Raw genomic sequence first — 19,190 nt, 5'->3', positions numbered from 1 at the left:
TCCTGCCAAGGTATCTTCTCCGCCGAACAGGGCTCGATCCGCGTCGCCCAGCTGCGTGAAAAAGGCAACGCACGAGCGAGCGCTCGCGCGCCAGCTCGAACCGTTACGTCGTCCGGTGACGTAACAGCCGCGAACCAATCGCGCCGGCCGGATTCTCCTCTCTACGAGCTCTTGACTCGCGGCGGCTGCGATACAAAAACGAAACCACTTGCAGACGACGCCGGCAAATCTAGATTACACCTCTCGCGGCGAGAGCTCACGTCGCGCACAGGCGACGACAGTGTTCGTCTCCATTATCTCACCTCGTTTTCTCTTTCTTTTTTTAAATCTTGCTTCCTCTCGCCATCGCGAAGAAGAATCTCCCATTATTTTGTTCGCACTCGAAGGAGCAAGTGCGGGGACTGCTACTTCGGGCGCCGCTACGCGGACTTGGAAGAAGAAGATATCTCCGTTACATCCATACGGGTGCTCGACGTATAGGCGGACTTGCTTGCTTGGCCATTATTATTGTTATTACTAATTTCCTGACCTGCTGACATTTCTGCGAGTCGCCTGCATTGTGAAGTGCGCGTCGACATTTGCGAGTCGTACCCACGATGTTGGACAGCGTGAAGATCAAGAACGCCGTAGTGCGGGAAGTCCTCGCTGAACTGCTGGGAACGTTCGTTCTTGTGGTGAGCGAAGATGCTCCTGTATTTACTACATTGCTCCATTGCTCTTACCTGACTTTCATCTCGTTGTCGGTTCTCCCTTCTGAACAGCTTATTCCGAGACGTGTCGTGTTGCGAGCGCGTTAGGATATACGTACTTAGCACAGAGTACTCGCGTTGTTACAAATTTCAGTGGAGCGCTCGGTCGCGCGAGCCGCTGTTTGAGCCAAGCAACCTTTTCAAATCGGATGGTAATTATACCGTTATTGTCTTTCACGATCTTCTTTCCGTAGTCGGCGCGACGAGTTACTAAATGTAACCCAATATACTACTTTTTTTTTCCCCACTCGTCTTACCGTAGTGAGAAGTGTCCCATGTCACTTGCGAATACTTTGTGTATATAGTATGTATAGCAACGAAAATACACGTTGTTACCGGAGCATGCAGAGAACGTTTCAACGGAGAGGGCAATCTGGCCTGGATGAAGTCCTCCCACTGGTGAAAAAGGATTGAAAAAAGTCAGATCTGCATACCGGAATTCTGCGCCTGATCAAAGAAACAGGATGTGTGTAGTCCGGCTATTTCTCAAAGCTTTATTCTTAAGCGGAAGCGTTATGAATGTGTGCTTTTTTTACTGTTTTTACGATCAGTGATTCCTGGAATTTATGAAGGCGTAGACGTGTAGAGGAGTAGAATTTATTTAGAGAGAGGCAGACAGGTTGATCGAGCGCGTGCTTTCTATATGTCTGGAATAAAGGTTTTAACGTTGTTGATTACAGTCTTCAATAATACTCCAGCTCACTGAACATGTACAAACTTCATTTGTTTCAGATTTTCCCTATTTTTTTGCTTCTTATAATTTTTTTAAACAGTGCAGACATCTTTACATGCAATGAAGATGGTGTTGTAGCGAAACAAAAGCGAAGTGCGTCATATGTTAATCGAACGAGCCACCTTCCATTGCAACTTTTGATATCATACAATTCACATTTGTATATCGTTCGTGATTAAAGTTTTCGCGTCCAGAAGGAAGTTTGTTCAGTGACAATACGGGCACTGTTTTCCGCGCAACGTTCGTGGAGCATCCTCAGAGACGCGCTCACGCTCAACGCTTTCGAAGATAACATTAAATTCGGGAGTCTTAACTTCGTGAATCTGCCCAGTGGATTCTCTGGGACACCGTAGCGGCGGACTCCAGATAAATTTAGACTCCATGGGATTGGTTCTCTTGCGTGCGCCTCAATATAAGCACACGAGCGTTTTTTGAATTTCACTCACATAGAAATGCAGCCGCCGCGGCCGGTATTCGTACCCACGACCTCGCGCTCAGCAGCAAAACGCCATGGCCACTAAAGTATACCTCGATCGGTGGATACTCTCGAAGATCCCTCCTTCAGTCCCGGATGCACACCTTTGATGTCTCTGAGAAACTTTGTAATTGCGACTATAGCATGAAACTAATTTTGTTTCGTAGATTGGTGCTCCTATACGTAAATAGACATTACTCCGGCAGAAAATGAGGAAAATGGGCCTATATAACAGCGTCGAACAGATCGGCGCAGAATATACAGGCAACAAGCCGATGACTTGGGTTGAATTAGAGGTAGATCCTTGTTCTTATTCTTGTATAGCCTCTTCACTTTTCAAACTTATTGTTGTAATGCCCCTCCTGCTTTGGCCAAAAAACTGGCCGACAATATGATAATATATATATATATGTATATATAAATGGACGGAAAGTTAATCAGTCAATTTATTGAGGCGCTATGACGGGCAATAACAAAAGAAGAAGCAAGAAGGAAGAAAAAAGAAAGAAAGAAAGAAAAGAAAGACTAATTCACATATGCACATGACCTATAATACAATAGATTGAGGTAAGAAGGAAAGGAAATAAAATAATAAAGAATATACAATTTGAGATTAATAACATATTAAGGCTTCTTACTAAAATAAAACGTTTGATCACTTGAAAAGCAGGTAATTTCACTGGGGAGACATCGCTTCTACCTCGCGATTAGCGCTCGTTCGCCAATAATGCGAGCAGTAAACTCTGGTTAATGCTAATAGTAACGGTGCATATAAAGTTGCACCTTCCCCACCACTCTTCTTATGTTATAGAATAAGAGAGGGAAATGTTTATTATATGCAATGAAGCTGACTCTACGGAAAGCTGGCTACTCCGTCCAGTTTCAGCACACTGCCAGATAGAAAAGATATTGCTTAAGAAAAGAGGAAAAAATAATACGAATAAGAGAAAAAAAGAAGATTGCGGAGCCAGACCCGGTGATGTACAACGGGCAGGTACGGCGTATAGGCAGACAGCGCCTTTATTTCGCTTCGCATTAGTGCTTAGAATAGCGGGCCCGAAAGGATTCATCTACAGTGTAAGCACAGTACCTTCAGGCCCCGAAGCAACGAAATAGGCTCCGGTAAGTGTACAAGGACGCAGGCAGAAAGGGGGGAGGGTGTTGTCAGCCGAATCCTCAGTTCACGCGGGCTTGCCACATATCTTAATCGACGCGCATAGCAGTTACTCGGAGCATGCATCGTAAATGATGCCCTTTGAATATATGTACAGTTTTTGTCATTGCCCATTCGCTGACACTCAACGACGTACTCTACAAGCGAAACTCAACCTGCTAGACAATAGAGCGCTCTCAGAAGAAAAGATCCTTGGACCATGGCCTATGCGTTCTTGAATGAAAAAAGCCACAAAAGCCCTTCTGTGTTTCTTGAAGGACACTGGATTATATGAACGGTTGTGACAGTGGAGATTCCTCTGCGAGTGACTGTGAACTATTATTTTTCTTTTCTCTCTTTATCCGTTCTTCCATTTTCCCCTCCCCCAGTGTAGAGTAGCCAACCAGGCACATCCTTGGTTAAGCTCCCTATTTTCCCTCTTCTTCTTCTCTCTCTCTCTGTCTCTCTCTCTCTCTCTCTCTTGGTCCAGCGTTAAAGATAACGCGTAGTTCATATTCCACCACGGATTACCGCTGAGATATGGCATAAAAGCCCCTAGACTACATTCTCGTGGGTGAATGAACGTCCAGTTGATTATATCAACTGCTTTTACCCGATGAAGGTGAAAAAATGCTAAAGTTAAGTTGGCTTTATTACTGGTTAGGCGCTCCCTTTAATGGTGGATCGTAGTGTACATCTGTTGTATACGGCATTTAATCATGTGCTTAAGCGATGGCGGGAGAGGATATATGCAAACCTACACATCTCAACAACGTTCGTGGTTCTGCGAGAGGCAAATGCCTACTACATAAGCCTTCGCCAAACTATATGCTTTGTGCGTCAATATGATGCGCGACGTACCGTCACAGCTGTTCACTCTAAAGGCAAAAGAAAGAAAAAAAGTTATGTGAACTTTAATGTCACATTCGAAGCCTATCTTTCAACGGCAGCAGCAAAATCAACCGTAATGCATATATTTGAATTGACGTAGACTTCCGTCGGCCTTTACGCAAAGGACCCCATCACGGAGCGCGCGCGGCGCGCTCCTCGAAGGAGTGCTCGTCTACGTCGACGCGGACTTCCCGGACACAAATGGCGGTGGTACGACATGCATCGTGGGTACGATGGCCACGAGGCAGCATCGCTACACGCTCGACCGCGCTGTCCATCACCGGGGGAGCGTCCCGTTTCCGTTTGACCAACGGTCTGCCCCCCGCTGCCGCCACTACCCTCTCCTAACGAGAGGCGGTCGCGTCACCACATCGCTCTGACAAACTAAGGGGAGGTTGACCTTGAGGCATCGCGCTGTTTCAGCCGGAAAGTGAATGGAAAGGCCGAACGCGCGCCACGGGGGTCGTTCGCAAGCGACTCTACATACGTGGGGTCGAATTCGCGGGGCTGTTCGTTATAGCGAGAGCCGTTTGTCAGTCGCCCGCCGCCTTCGATATAATGATGTGTGTGAAGCATCACGATTTACCGGCGTCTGCTTTTACGAACGGGTCTAGCGTAAAAACCTTTTTTTTTCTCGTTAATGTGGGCCCACAGGGCTACGGGACGTATAATTAAAAGACGGTTATAAGGCTGGAATGTCGTCTGAACAGATGCGACTTAATCTAGGTATGACTTCAATACAGCAAGTGCCCTATACTCTGCTGCTACATACTGCTATACGATATAGCGAGTAATTGAACGCGCTAATTAGCGGAAGTTCGTTAAATCTCACTGCGATTTATTGCGCGAGTAACGTACGTCTAATCGATTTTGAGGTAACAAAACGACGCTACAGAGAGAGAGAGAGAGAGATAAAAGAGATGAGAAAGGCAGGGCAGGTTAACCGGAAGACAGATATGACTTCTCTGAGCAAGTCTTCGCCGTTCCGTTTCACAAACATATAAGTTGTTCACAGACTCTCACATGCTTCTCAACAATGAGGTTGGGTTATTTTGCGAAGTCCTCCGAAAGCAGTACAACGTCCGCTCCTGCATCAAGTACGGCTCGGCGATACGCCGGCCTAGTGCGTGTGCAGAAGCGAGAGTTCCACTTTGTCCCGGTCGTTTACTGCGCAAACGCAAACCGCGAAGTTCGTACGCCGGACGTAACTTGGACACGTCTAGCTGCCTCCCGACCCACCGAGCTACTATGCAGTCCACCACACCAGGCTAATGGCGCCGAAGCGTATTTACTACCAGGCACGGATGATTGAAAACGGTCCACTGCGCGCGACGGAAACGCGAATTAAGGTGCACTAGTGCGTCTCCGGAGGGCTTTCGTCTATAGTTTGTTATTTAGTGAGTCTTTCCTTTTTTTGTAACCTTTGCTTGTTTAGTTTTCTTTCGACTTGAATCGTAAAACCCTGGCGAATAGGAACATATGCATGCTGTAGTCGTGTAATTTCCCCTTCATCCATGTCGCGTCTCGTTCCTCACAAAACGGATTACGTCACGAAGCACTTAGCCAAGTAGGTGGGCGCGCTATAGAAACGTGTCTGTAACAAGCAACACCCTCTCCTTTTTAGCCCGGACAAAACGGTCTCGCTAGAAAAGGTGTTGAGTTTATAGCTTTGGCAGCACGAACGACCGTATTTACGATCTAGGACAAGCGGTGAAACGGGGTAGACGCTTTTATTGCATGTCGTATAACAACCTCAAAAAGAAAAAAAGAAAACAGGAATACAGCGGAAATTTTCTGAAACAGAAAAGGCGCACGTACATGGCAAGGAGTCACTGGATTAAGGTAAAGTTAACACTGCTGCACATGCATCGTTCAGATTCCAGACACATATATAAATAAAAACAATAACGAAGTAAGAGTTGGTGTACAACGGGTGGGAAGCGATCGCAAAGGCCATCAACGCTCTGAGTAACGAAATTAATCTAGCCATTATACGCCGCCGCTGCACCGTAAGTCTCGCGGCCGCAGGCGCCTCACCGACCGAGCGATGCATTTTCGATAAATCAAAGTCGGGACAAGCGATCATAAATTTGTTACAGCGCCGACGATGCGGGCTCCCTGACGGCTGCAGCGCGAACTCCCCAGTCTTATCTCCACGAAGAAAATGTCTGCATCTCCGCTCTTCCACACGTCTCACAAAGTTTTTTTTTTCTTTCTTTTTCTTCGTATGCCACGAGGTTTAGGGGGGCGCGGTCGAGGTGATGAAAACGCTCGCACGTCAAGGTATGCACGGACAGAGCACAAGGAGCCGAACAAAACACAAAACAATGTAAAGTCATTAGAGTCACAAAACGGTAAAAATGGAGAGAGACGAGTCTGCAGCGTCGCGGGGCCCGTTCGTCAATTAAGGTCAGTGACGCCTGGAGCTACGAATAAAGAAAGAAGGAGACACAGTCGAAGGTGCGGGCATTCACTCGTCGAAGTGGCGTCTGAGTAAAAGCCGTGCCCGAATCGAGCCTCGGTCGCAGCTTATGTAGCTGTAAACACGAACCGGCAAACGTTGCTGACGTCGTTGCTTCTCACCGTCTCTCTCTCTCTCGCTCTTACTTTATGCTTTACCTATTTTAGCGCGCGCTTTGTTTCTCTGTGCTCGTCGGCATTGCAATCTGAGCCAGGGCCGATATAATTAAGGTTGCGGTTTTCATCAACGTTATTTCGAGAATTCGTTGAAACGCGCCGCCCGTTGCGGAACGGATGCCTCTGAATCGTTCGCCTTTTCTGGGGCGCGCGCCCACGCGATGTGAAACAATTATTCGGACAGCCGTGCGTGTCTGATGTAGTGCAGTGCTCATTTCTGCGTCTCCCGCCTACATGTCTCCTTTCTCAACTCTTTGCTATTTGCGAGCAAGTCGAGGTCGCTGCGAGAACCCGCAGCTGACGACCGGGCGGCAATCTGTTCCTCTCTTAGCTGTCCCCGTCACTACGAAGATTCGTTTCGCGCTCGGTGCGATTATTTTCCGACGAAAGGAACCCGCACGATTATCCACTCGCTCTGATGACGAGTGCCGACTATTCTATTTGCGCGCATGCTGGCGTGAAATCAGCCGAGTTAGTGCTGATCAAACATGGCCTACATGAACAGCGTGTGCTACAACACCGCCCACAATCATTGGCACACAAAGGCGGTGTAGGTCTTTCGGGAGCTGCCTTCTTCGTGCAGAAAATAGAACCTTAATTGTGTGTGCGGCCGCGCGCTCTAGATCAATCGGGAGGACCTTTAACATTTTGTGCACTCGGACCCAGATTGCCACTACCACTCCCCAATACTACTCCCCCCCCCCGCCCCCTATATTTCCAATTAATAAATGTCCAATGGTATTATCGGGCTTTTCATTACAGAGAGCTTCTTTGTCAGGCCAGGCATAAATCAGCGCCAATGGCGTGAATTCACGCCAACCTTAGGTATTGCTTGACACACTGATTTTCATACTGCATTAGAGAAAATAATGAACTGGAGTAACTTTCACTTGCTGCTTTGGGGGAACAATTTATTGTGTTAGCATGTGACTCCACACAGGACGTTTCGGTTAGATAAAGAAAGGAAACCAGTGTTAGGCACGATTCACGCGAACCAACCATTTACGCCTTCCGTGGCAGTGAAACAAGCTTCTGTGGTGAGCCTTTGTACGAGACAGACAGACAGACAGACAGACAGACAGACAGACAGACAGACAGACAGACAGACAGACAGACAGACAGACAGACAGACAGACACAGACAGACAGACAGACAGACAGACAGACAGACAGACAGACAGACAGACAGACAGACAGACAGACAGACAGACAGACAGACAGACAGACAGACAGACGGACGGACAGACAGACAGACGGACGGACGGACGGACAGACAGACAGACAGACAGACAGACAGACAGACAGACAGACAGACAGACAGACAGACAGACAGACAGACAGACAGACAGACAGACAGACAGACAGACAGACAGACAGACAGACAGACAGACAGACGGACGGACGGACGGACAGACAGACAGACAGACAGACAGACAGACAGACAGACAGACAGACAGACAGACAGACAGACAGACAGACAGACAGACAGACAGACAGACAGACAGACAGACAGACAGACAGACAGACAGACAGATAGATAGATAGATAGATAGATAGGCATGCATTCGAGAAAACAGAAGCGGAAACACTCAAGAGCCCGTATTATTGACATCTGCCTGTCTTCAGCCGCCAATACTATACAGGGCTTCCTTAGCGCATCAACATTTAGAAATACTGCCATGATGAAACTGGACATGGACGTTGACCAAGGTTAAATTGATTAAAAACTTGGCGTTTCGGCTCTTACGTGGGAGTCTTCACTAAGAATGCTGTCCCAAGACTTTTCTCTATAGCACTTGCGCACGAGTCAAAGCCGCACTTTCACGTGCCTTATTTCAGCGTTCTATCACATCCACACCAAGACTGACCGCGAGAAATGTCGATGATTACAAACGTTTTCCAAACGTTCTTTATTCAGTTGTCTGTCTCCTTCCCACCATGACCATACGCGAGAAGTGTCGATTATTACCAAAGTTCTGCACAGAAAAAGAAAAAAAGAAGTTGAAACAACAACGCCGTTCCATTATCAACCTGATCGATCCACAATATAAACATTGACCACGACATAAAGAGCGAACGCGTGGAAGGAATGCAGATACTAGCTATCAATTTCTCACTCAGTCACATTCTTCGCGTGGTACGTCTCGTAATCGATAGGTTACTTCGCTGCCCGCCCGACGTGTAAAGAGAGCGGGCGAGCGAACGCGAGCGACGTGGGTTTCGCTGGCAGCCGTCCAGGCGACGACACGCATTGCGCGGAAGGGGCCTCGAGTATACGCACGATATCGCAGCTGCTTCTGCCCTGCTGTTGCCGCGTTGTCGAAAGAGCCGCCGATCGAGGCGGAGCACTCGTACGCACGCAAGTTCTCGGCGCCCACATCTCGGGGTGAACCAAGAGCTATTCGTCCCTCATTGGGATGAGTGCCGCACTTTCCTGCGACAGATGATGGGTGCGAGAATACGACTGGACATCTCCTCCGTATATGTCCCCGCTATGACGACCACCGTCTTCTACTTCGCGCCACGTTAGATCACTTAGATTCAAGATCATTCACGGCGTAAAATTGCTTGGGCCGCCGTGCAAGATGCCTCACAAGCACCAGAAAGCGATGCGTGCATTGCTGTAGTTCCTGAAGTCGACAGACCTCGATGAGTGATTGTAGCTTAGACGTGTGCCTTCGGACGAAGCGGTACCCCCAGTATTTCTTCCTATCCCTTATCGCCCCGTATACCCGCGTAGGATAGCAAACCGCATCTGCGTTTAGTTGACTTCCGTGCCTTTCCTTCGTTTCTCTCCCCCCTCTCTCTCTGCTAGTGAAACAGTTCTTGCGGTTTGTTACGTGATTGACCAGAGCTGTTGAAAGAGCAAAATTACAGAATATTTAAAGAAAATTGGTGAACGTGAATCTGATTGCCCGGCTGATCTGTCTTAGCACTCGCAGCCCCTGCGGGCTCGCGTCAGGCCAAGCTCATCGAGGCGATTGTCACTCTCGGTTGGGTCGATCAGCATCCGAATAGCTCTCCAGCTTGTCATTGCTCGATACATAGCCATCAGCATAGTGCAGATCTCCCTCCTAGATTTTCTCAAAAAGGACAGACAGCAAGAAAGACATTGTCAAAAATTCCGAGGACACCTAAGCACTTCTTATGAGTTGCGAATTGAACGCCACTGAGCGGTCCTTCGATTTTTTCGCTTCGAGTAATATTTTCGAGTTTCGCTGCGAGGTATGTTATCAAGTTTTGCGATTAAATTTGTGTGGGTTATTATTGGTGCGGGTTAAAGACTGTGGTGTTGGCAGCGCAGGCTGAGAGAGATACGGTGCGCTCATGACGTGGCGTCGCAGCCAATGGGAATTTAGGTGCCGTTCCGCTGCTACATACTCCAGCTGTCTTGTTGAATGGGCCATTTGATGCTTAAGAGGAAGCTTTAGCTCGGGTGCTCCTATCTAAATACATGTAAAAGGAGAATTCGTTTTTCTCGGCAATCACTGCACGAAATTTGACGGGGTTTGCTGCATTTAAAAGAAAAGCTTAAAATCTAGTGACTGTTGGTTTCGAATTTTCGATTTAGGTCGTCCAAATTTTATAAAAATTTGGCAAAAATTGCAAATTTTCAGAAAACGAAACTATCAAGTTTACAACTCCGTAACTCAGCAAGAAAAAATGATATCGCAATTCTGTGAATTGTACCTGATAGCACATCTAAAGCGGACAAAATTGATATGTTACACATGAACCTCAAGAAATGGAGTAATGTGTAACTACAACTTTTGCAGAACCTTCGTAAACAACGTAACAAATTCACGTAAGATGTAAACTGACATATCAAATTCGTCCGCTTTGAATGGTCTAATGGATGCCGTTTACAGAATCGCGATATCTGTTCTTGATGCAGAGCTATTAGCTTCTAAACTCCGTGCATCTATTTTTTTCAAACGTCTGAATTTTTGAAAATCCTTTTGACAAAATTCAAGCCCTAAATCAAAATTCCGCTTCCAACAGTCACTAGAATTTAACTTTCTCTCTCAAATGCAACAAATTTCATTAAAATCGGTCCAGGGGTTATCTCAGAAAAACGTTTTTGCGTTGTTACATGTATTTGAATAGGCCGCGTCGGAGTTGGGCCCGAGCTAAAGCTTCCTCTTAACAACAACAGCAACTTCTACACGGTGTGCTAAAGGGAACGCACGTAATCTGAGCATGAGCTAATTTTCATCTGTGGCGAGTCTGGAAACGTTCAGCTTCGCGGCAGATGACTTGTGGAAGATGGCATCTGCTCCTTTCTATGTGCCTGCATACTACATCGGCCGCACTGCCGCAGATACAAGCAATTGCAGCACGCACGGAAGATGTGAGCCACGTACGTTACCGTTCCCTTTGACAATGGACCTACCGGCACGTTTAATCAGAACGAGAAGCTCACGACTTATGCTACATCAAATTAAAATCATTCATTGCACGAAAAGAAGTTCGGCAATGACACCGCTTCTCTTAATCGAACGGATATCCAAGGACGGCCCTCGTCAAATACCCCCCCCCCCCCCCTCCGTCCTTGTCACTGCTGTGAACGGTAGCCGATTCGATTCCCTCAGCGCCTCGCGTGGACAGCGGCGAGCTAAAACAAAATTGTAATCAGCGAAGCGAAAGTAACGAAATGACTATACACGCTGACGCTCAGCCTTGTTCAAAAAGTAACTAGACGCGTAACACAATCCGCAATGGTTCGCACTTTCTTCTTGTCTAAGCACTTTGCTAAGGTCGACATCTTGCTCTGACAGGGCCTTGAGCGACAAGGACTACAGAGGACGCGGACGGCATACGGCCACACAGTATACGTGGGCGGTTTACAGAATAAGGTACCCATGGTTTGGAGCCGTCACTCGTCGATAAGTTGCCAGGCCAAATGCGCAACTCATTCTTAATGTTTTCAAAGATTTCCTTAAGTACGTTAACCAACCCCATCTGAGTAAAAAATCCGGGCAATTTCCCACGCATTCAGTGTCTCATGTAGCCCATCGAGAACTGGGCACTGAGAAATTTCTCCATATTGTCGAATTTGCCATCTGGTAAGCTCTTATAGGCTCAATGGCGGCTACGTCTTTGATTGGCTCAAAACGCAAAGATAGTGGAATTCGATAACATGGCCAAATTTGACCATGTTCAGAGTAGCAGTCCATGTATTACTTCATGTTAAACCCAATAAACCTTTCTTTTTTAATCCTTAGATCTGAGGTACCATGCTAAGTGTGTGACATCAAGCTAATCTCTAAATATCTCATTGAAGTCTCCCTTGTTCATAACCTGCAGATACTTCACTACAAATCCTAAATTCCGAGGACACCTAAGCATTTGTTATGAGTTGTGAATGCGAAAGCATTAATGTCCAATTGAACGCCGTTGAGCGGTCCTTGGAGTTTCGCGCAAATGCAAAAAAAAAGAAAAGGAAAAGAAAAGAGAAAAAAAAAAATGAAAGAAAACCGTTTAATTTCGATCAACGACTGAGACGATGACACAAGCATCGGTCTGCGTCACGGTTACATGCTACATTCGCAGGTTAGAATCGCTGACGCAGCCTTCAACACTAACTATAGAGCACGACACACGCAGTAGTATATTTAGAAAGATCACACTGAGCCCTGCAGTAAATTGCACAAGGCTTAGTTAGGTGACAGACACAAGCGTCTGCATACAAGTACGCGAGTGAGCTCTGTGAGTTTCCCTCAAGGCAACCGAATCTATACACTTCAGCGATCGCCCAAGAAAAGCGTCGCGTACGAAAGGTTTAGCTAAGCCGAGAAATAGCGCCGCCAACAGGGCAAGCAAGCCTCTTGGCGCTTTCATTGACGCATTCTCGCTCCACATTATGTGCACTGCACATGCCCGCGACACGGTGCAATTCAGTGGAATAATTTTATAGTCAATCAGATTCGGGCTACCAGATACCCTCTGCACCATACTCACGTAAATCACCTGCGTCCTTCTAGTACTGCAGTCAGACAGGAAAAATCTGTATGCCTGTGGTTTATGGTCACTCCGTTACGCACGTTTTCTCGATTTTAGAGCAGCCGCAATCTAACCAGTAACCGCGTTACGGGTGCAGCTATTTCTTCCACACGTGTAGTGCCCACGCCAGGTCACGTGTGAAATGCCTGCCGCTGTAAGGAACCAAGGACCACGTTTGCCTATCTGGTGCACCCGAAAGCGTGCTTCGCTTTGACACTGGTCTGACAGATCGCTTTTAAATGAGCCGATTTGTTGAAAGCACTTCGCAACGATCACTCATACAACGTGCACAACGGTGCTGCGTGCAGCAAGCTACCTGTAGTAGATTGGAGAACAACGAAGCTCTCCGGAGTTAGTGGTTGTGTGTGCGTCACGATTTCGAGCTATTATTTGGGCAGTCAATTTCTTATCGACAGCTATGTAGCCGACTGCGCGCAGGGAATCAAAAATGCCGGGAGCGGTGAACGTGCGTTATCATTTACAAGTGGTCGGCCGCACCTGGCAAAGCGAGTGAGTGAGTAATCGGGAGAGCAAGTGAGCTAGCGATGGGTGAGTGATCGAGCGTGCAAGTTTTGTTCGCTCCTGATTGTGTTGTAGTGAGTAAGCGCAAAACGGGTTCGCTGTAAAGTTATTCCGTCGCGGCTAGAATTAACCTATGATGTAGCGAGCAAGAAACTGCACATATTGAGAAACATAAGACCAGATCTGCGATGTTTATGTCCTTCTAGTCTACAGTCCATAACTCTACAGATAATCATCATCATCATCATCATCATCATCATCATCATCATCATCATCGTCATCATCATCATGATCATCAGCAGCCTGTTTTATGTCCACTGCAGGACGAAGGCGATCTCCAATTACCCCTGTCCTGCGCCAACCGATTCCAACTAGCTCCCGCGAATTCCCTTATTTCATCGCTCCACCTAGTCTTCTGTCGTCCTACAAAGCTGGATTCCTACAAAGCTGGAGTCCTACAAAGCTCGAGTCCTACAAAGCTGGAGTCCTACAAAGCCGAGCTCATGAAGCGCTTGTTTTCCAAGTTTATCTTAAACCTGACCCTTCCGTTAACAGCGCCGCGTTATCTGGACAAAAAATTGAGGCGACGGATCAGCTCGCCTCTGGCGGCTTTTACAACCGCGTGCGTAACAGTTCCCGTTCACTCCGTCCTCGGAGCTGCCAACCGTACCCGTGCGCACTTCGATCGCGAACGGCACTCGACGCCGATGGCCGGCATCGGCTTGCAACCTCACCGTCACTTGGGTGCACAGATCGAGCCCGCGGGTGCTACGTGACCCGCCGCCACTCGGGATTAAGATACCGACCCGGTTGCCTCGCGGTGTGCAGCCAGCGAATCGTATAATTGCGTGATGCCCTGGGCGACTACGCGCATATAAAGGGCGCACGCACAATGACAAGGACAGCGCGGCACACAAGACCATCCAATTAGCATCCTGCGGCTACTAACATCACTCCCCTCCCCTTCACAACACACATGCGCACGCACGCACGCACACGCGCAAGCACGCACAGAAGCGCGCGCTTCTGCCCTTGTTGCTCAGCATACTTCAACTACCCGTTCAGCGTCAGCGAAATGTGGTTTCTTGAAACCGACATCTCGATCGCCCCACATTTGATACGGAGCAGTAATGCGCTCCGGCTGATTGACAGGTTTTAATTCGGTTGACCAACGAGAAAATCGTCCGATAGACTGCAGGTATACTGCTCCAAGAGACCACTTTCGCAGCGTCAACTGAAAAAACGTGGCACTTGCGTTATTTTCTCTTTCGGCGTCACTATGTCGGAGATCTTCTCGCCGATAAATGCAAGAGGATATTGACTGCTTGAGAAATGTGCTGGCGTCACACAAACGCAGAGAAGCTTTCGCCCGTCACGGTTAGCCGATATTCTTGCGATACTCACTGTATGGCGAGAACATAGGAAAGATGTTCATATTGCTGTGCCTAAAAGTATAAAAATTAAAAAGGAGGCCCAGTGGAAAAGCCATCAACTGTTAACCGAGACACTTTGCAGGCTCAGTGCGAAAAGACAATAGGCAATTGGAAGCAAAAGTCATCTGACTCGAAGCGTTAACTAGAACACCTGTGCGGTCTAACAGAGAGTCTTCTATTGTGCACTATTTTCATGCAGCTAAAAAGGAACTACGACTACATTAAGCCCCAGCCTAAAGGCGACCAGGGCAGATTCTTCGTCCACATTTCCCTGTCTTATTTTGAACAAACGATATTTATCCCTCATCAATGGATGAAGTGCTGCTGAACTTAAATGAAGGTTACGCAAGCTGATTGAAAAAGGAAGGCGTGGTGTTTAACTACTTCAAAGTCGGAGGTGCTGCGTTATAAGGAGAACGCACAACATTAAGTTTCTTTTTTTTTCATATTTGGCTAATGATTTCACTTCTATAGACGTTGGTTATCAGAGGTCCCCGTATCTGCATTTACGATTTCAATTACCACATCAAGAACACAACGCAGGAAGGCTGCGTCGCCATATAGACACCGTGTGCGCTGTATTGAAAACAGAAGCTCTACTCCTCGCCAGTGTACGCAGAAATGAACCATTCCACGTATCCGTCACCCCCTTTCTCGTTCAGCCGCGCATTCAAAATTACCGTGCAGCAAAAATGCACGAATCAGTTGCCCGTGTCTTCCCTCTTTCTCTTTTCTGATGCCTTTCTTTTCGCTATAGCCACTCCAGCAGTGCACCAAACTTTCTGGGCGCTAAGCCTGCGAATGTGGCCCGCGCACCCTCCCGACCACCCAGCTTCTACGTATTGTGCAACAAAGGCAACGGCGATGGCGGCATCGCGTAGCGCGTTTTCAACAAAAGAGCTCTGGACGATGCCGCTATATAGCCACGACTCAGAAACGAGCGCTGCGCGCTGGCTTCGCCGAGCAACATATGCGGTGCGGGCAATTAATCTCCCCGGCATAATAATACTCCCGTTATGTTATAGAGCTGTGCAACCATACTTTATCATACTCCCAACACAAAGCAGCCAGCGCCGAGCGGCCGAGAGCGGCACATCGCCGAGTCTCTGCTCGCGTCAGGCGTGCGAGAAACAGCTGCTCCGCAAAACGGCGGCGAACCTGTGCGCAGAATCTCCCGGTTAACCGTGCGACGTCCGTAGTAATCTACGGGCTTACGCAGGGAATTCGTCGACCACGCCTCCGAAGCTGCGCGTGATCGAGATTTCTACTGGTTGTTTTGTTTTTGTTGTCTTCTCGTTCCATACCTAGGGCGCACGCCATTTTCGCATACGAGGCATGCTGGATTATGCTCGCTTCGTTTTATTTCGCTGTCTCGGAAATTTGCACTGACGTGCCTGGCCAGGTCCCCTACCTCTGATACGTCAGCGGACAGTGCCTTCGAAAACGGTTCCGCGACGTTTGGCAAAGCGCAGTGAAATGCTTGGATATCGATAACCTCTCAGGCCGAATGAAAAATAACTATTCAATTACAAACGTAATGGTTGATTGCGCGAGTAAGAGTTGCACACTGCATGAATCTTCGCATTTCTGTGGAGAGAGAGAGAGAGAGAATGATGCATAAAAAGGCAGAGAGGTTAAACAGAGGCAGTTCCGGTTGGCTACTCTGCACGGGGGGAAGGGTGAAGGGGAATAAAAAGAGAAAGAGAGCGGAAGGGAGAGATAGAGAGAAATAGAGACGAGCACAAACAAACCGCGTACACTACAGAGCGGCAGGGGGCGGCGTTCTTAGTCTATAGTGAAGCCCCGCAGGCCGTAGGAACCTTAATAACGCGAGTAAGGCCTTTAGCGTGGATGTTCTCTGACAGTACTGACCAAAAGCTTTCAGTTCTGATAGTGGACGATTGTCCGGCTGGTCCAGTACTCTGCAAATATTGCAACTGCTTGTAAGCTGATACGTAAAATATGGAAGAAAAGTATATTGTAAGCTTGACCGCAGCACAACCCGCTCAGTGCGCGCTAGGTGCTGATATCTAACTGAATGCACAACTGCGCAACAATATGTCTCGAGTATCGTGGATAAAGGTACTCAAAGCCACGAGTTTTCGGCCCACGCGCTCGCACTTGCGCCTACAACGACTTGCGCACATTTCGTACGTGCAGCGTATGCTCGAAGGTCCTGTAAAACAAAACATCCTCGTTGGCCAATGTACGACAAGGAGGTGTTGCGCCGTCTTCCGCTGCACGAGCGGCCATGAGATGAATTTCACAAGACGCGTCTCACGCGATCTTTAGCACGATTCCCGCGGTACGCCTCTCGGATGTGCGCTTGCTGGGACAAAACAGACTCCGAAAACATATATATATAGCAAACCCGATGAATAAACGAACGACCACACCCGCTATATGGTGTTGTCGTTGGGAACACGGACACCAAATGGAACCACGGGGTAATTGTCATTTGGAAGCCCCTGCCCGGCACACGCGTGCATTATTCGAAGGGACAAGACCGCTTCGCTATATGGCATAGCAGAGTCATAGGATACAGAGCTCCAATGGTGGAACTCTCGTAAGAGGGACCGTTCGGCGCCAACAGTCAACAAACAAGCGACGGAAACGTGCACGTACTCGCTTCAGTAAAGGACCGTTAACTAGTCTTTATTTTTATTTTATTTTTTACAAATCGACTCCTGACAGGCTCTGTGAACGAAGGAAAAAAAAAAACACACACACACACGCAAGGGTGGAAGGCGCATTCAGCAAACACGTTGCCTCCCGGAATGCGACGTCCGACGCAAACGACGCTCCCGTACAACAGACTCGCGCCTTGTGCTCGCGCACTGCGCCGCGGACGCGCTTGCCGTGTGAACGGTGCGGACGCGACGCGAAAGCGGGTCACGTGGCGGCGCCATCGAGCACTGCCCGTGCACAGTGTGTGCGGTGCACCGGACACACGCGCACATTGTGCCCGTGCCAGCCCCGACGGCGCCGTCGGATATAATCGGCCGGGAACCACCGCGGACGGCGACGCAGATTGTTTGCCCACAAACGGCGGCAGACAATGAGAAACGGGCATGCCTGCATATGTGGGCAGAGAGAGAAACGAGGCGATGACCGTTTGCGGCTCTCTTCTCGCTTATCTCGCAGGTAATACGAGCCCCTATTAGGAGCGTCGGCGCTTCGCGGGGTTCATCTGGCAAAGGGGTCACGCTAAATAAATTCGCCGGTTTCCGCGCGAGAACTTTTGCCCAACTGCTTCTCTCAGCGAATAGCACCTTCTGGCCTTCTTTCCGTGATGTCCCTAAAGTGTTCCCGATGCTTCTTTGACTTCAAAGTGTCCTCACTAAAGTCATGGCGACGATGGAGAAATGCGAGTGCCTTTCTGCTTGGCCGCTTCAACATTATCGGTGGGACCATACTATATATGATCATGATCGCTCATGAACGCATGTATGTTTGCTGTATGTATGTTTGCTGTGAACGCATGTGAAACGCATGTAGTCCTGGCTGGGTCGCTGCACAGTGAGATGTAAGGCACGTCGTATTAGAGGGCGCTCCTGATTGATATGGACACCTGGTGGCTTGAGGCATCGCATGGCAGATGAAGAATTAGAGGACCTGCGCTCCGTTTCCGAGATCGCACAAGACATCGCCGGATTTCAACGCTTTCATAAAAACCTACCATTCTGCCGTCCGACTTCGTGACAAAATTGGCCCCCTTGAGTTCTTTAACCTGCACTCAAAGCATGGTAGAGGAGCTTTCTGGCATGCCACCGGAATGAAGCCGCCGCTATCGAGGAATCGAAACCACGGCATCGTGCTCATCAGCAGAACGTCACAGGCACTTTTTGTGCGTTCATAATAATTAGACAACACGACATAAGGAGCTCTTCATCATAAAAAAAAGATGTAATGTGAGGGTATACGAGAAACTGTGTGCTATCAGATATTACACGGACACCGTCCTTACGCGTACAAATCTATCAGCGCGCCCCTGGCCAGCCATAATAAACTGCTGTTCCTGTTATGCCACCAGTGTTGTCCGTGCGTGCGCTTACTTTCTCCGATCCCTGTCGTGCCGTCTGGGGGCCTTGGCCCCGTATCGACGGCCAACAAGACACTCGCCCCGGGAGCACAGCGCGAACCACAGTGCACGGAAGAAAGACACAGAGCCGCCGAAGCGAAGAGATAATAAGGATAATGGGCGGCCTGCGGGCAAGTTAAGGGGAGCCCGCCGATTGCCGCCTAAACGGCATCGTCGTGCACGCTAGTCGTCCCTTCGATATTCGACGAACCTGCGTACCAAGTTACGCCTATGAACACGGCTCCGCGCGGTGCACTGCTGAGGTTCGAGAGCCCGCCCACGTGACACGGCGAGGGAGGAGGCAGCGTTCTCTTTTAACCCGGGCCGCCAGCGCACGAGACTTGTCCCGCACACGCTGCGTGCCCTGAGGGACAGCTGCTTCCGCGAACACCGGTTGCAGCTTTTATGCTTCCCTTTCTTTTTCTTGTGTTCTTTACGGCCATACTTTGCAAAGCGTTCTTGAGAAGTGTAACGGCGCTTTCGTCGCTCTCCGACGCGACGACGGGCGAGGTCG

At 48.6% G+C, this 19,190-nt stretch overlaps 1 protein-coding gene and 1 long non-coding RNA gene across 7 annotated transcripts in view; one reads left to right on the top strand and one right to left on the bottom strand.

Moving 5' to 3' along the window:
- The first annotated feature begins 202 nt into the window (after positions 1-202).
- Positions 203-19,190, top strand: part of LOC126541746 (aquaporin-7-like) — a 155,411-nt gene continuing 136,423 nt past the window's right edge. For 3 of the 6 annotated variants that reach the window (XM_050188667.3, XM_050188669.3, XM_050188668.3), the window contains exon 1: positions 204-674. In XM_050188667.3, the coding sequence (XP_050044624.1) occupies positions 597-674 (78 nt within the window). In that variant the 5' untranslated portion in view covers positions 204-596. Of the gene's footprint in view, positions 675-19,190 lie in introns of all 6 variants that reach the window. The other 3 variants (XM_050188664.3, XM_050188665.3, XM_050188663.3) reach the window with 2 other exon arrangements.
- The window catches only part of LOC129387630 (uncharacterized), a 54,274-nt gene continuing 43,612 nt past the window's right edge, over positions 8,529-19,190 (bottom strand). The window contains exon 3 of the long non-coding RNA XR_008614812.1: positions 8,529-8,613. This is a non-coding gene — a long non-coding RNA (uncharacterized lncRNA). The remainder of the gene's footprint in view (positions 8,614-19,190) is intronic.

The sequence above is a fragment of the Dermacentor andersoni genome, chromosome 2 (assembly GCF_023375885.2).
Source record: "Dermacentor andersoni chromosome 2, qqDerAnde1_hic_scaffold, whole genome shotgun sequence".
Classification (NCBI taxonomy): Eukaryota; Metazoa; Arthropoda; class Arachnida; order Ixodida; family Ixodidae; genus Dermacentor; species Dermacentor andersoni.
This window is presented reverse-complemented; position numbering and strand designations above follow the sequence as displayed.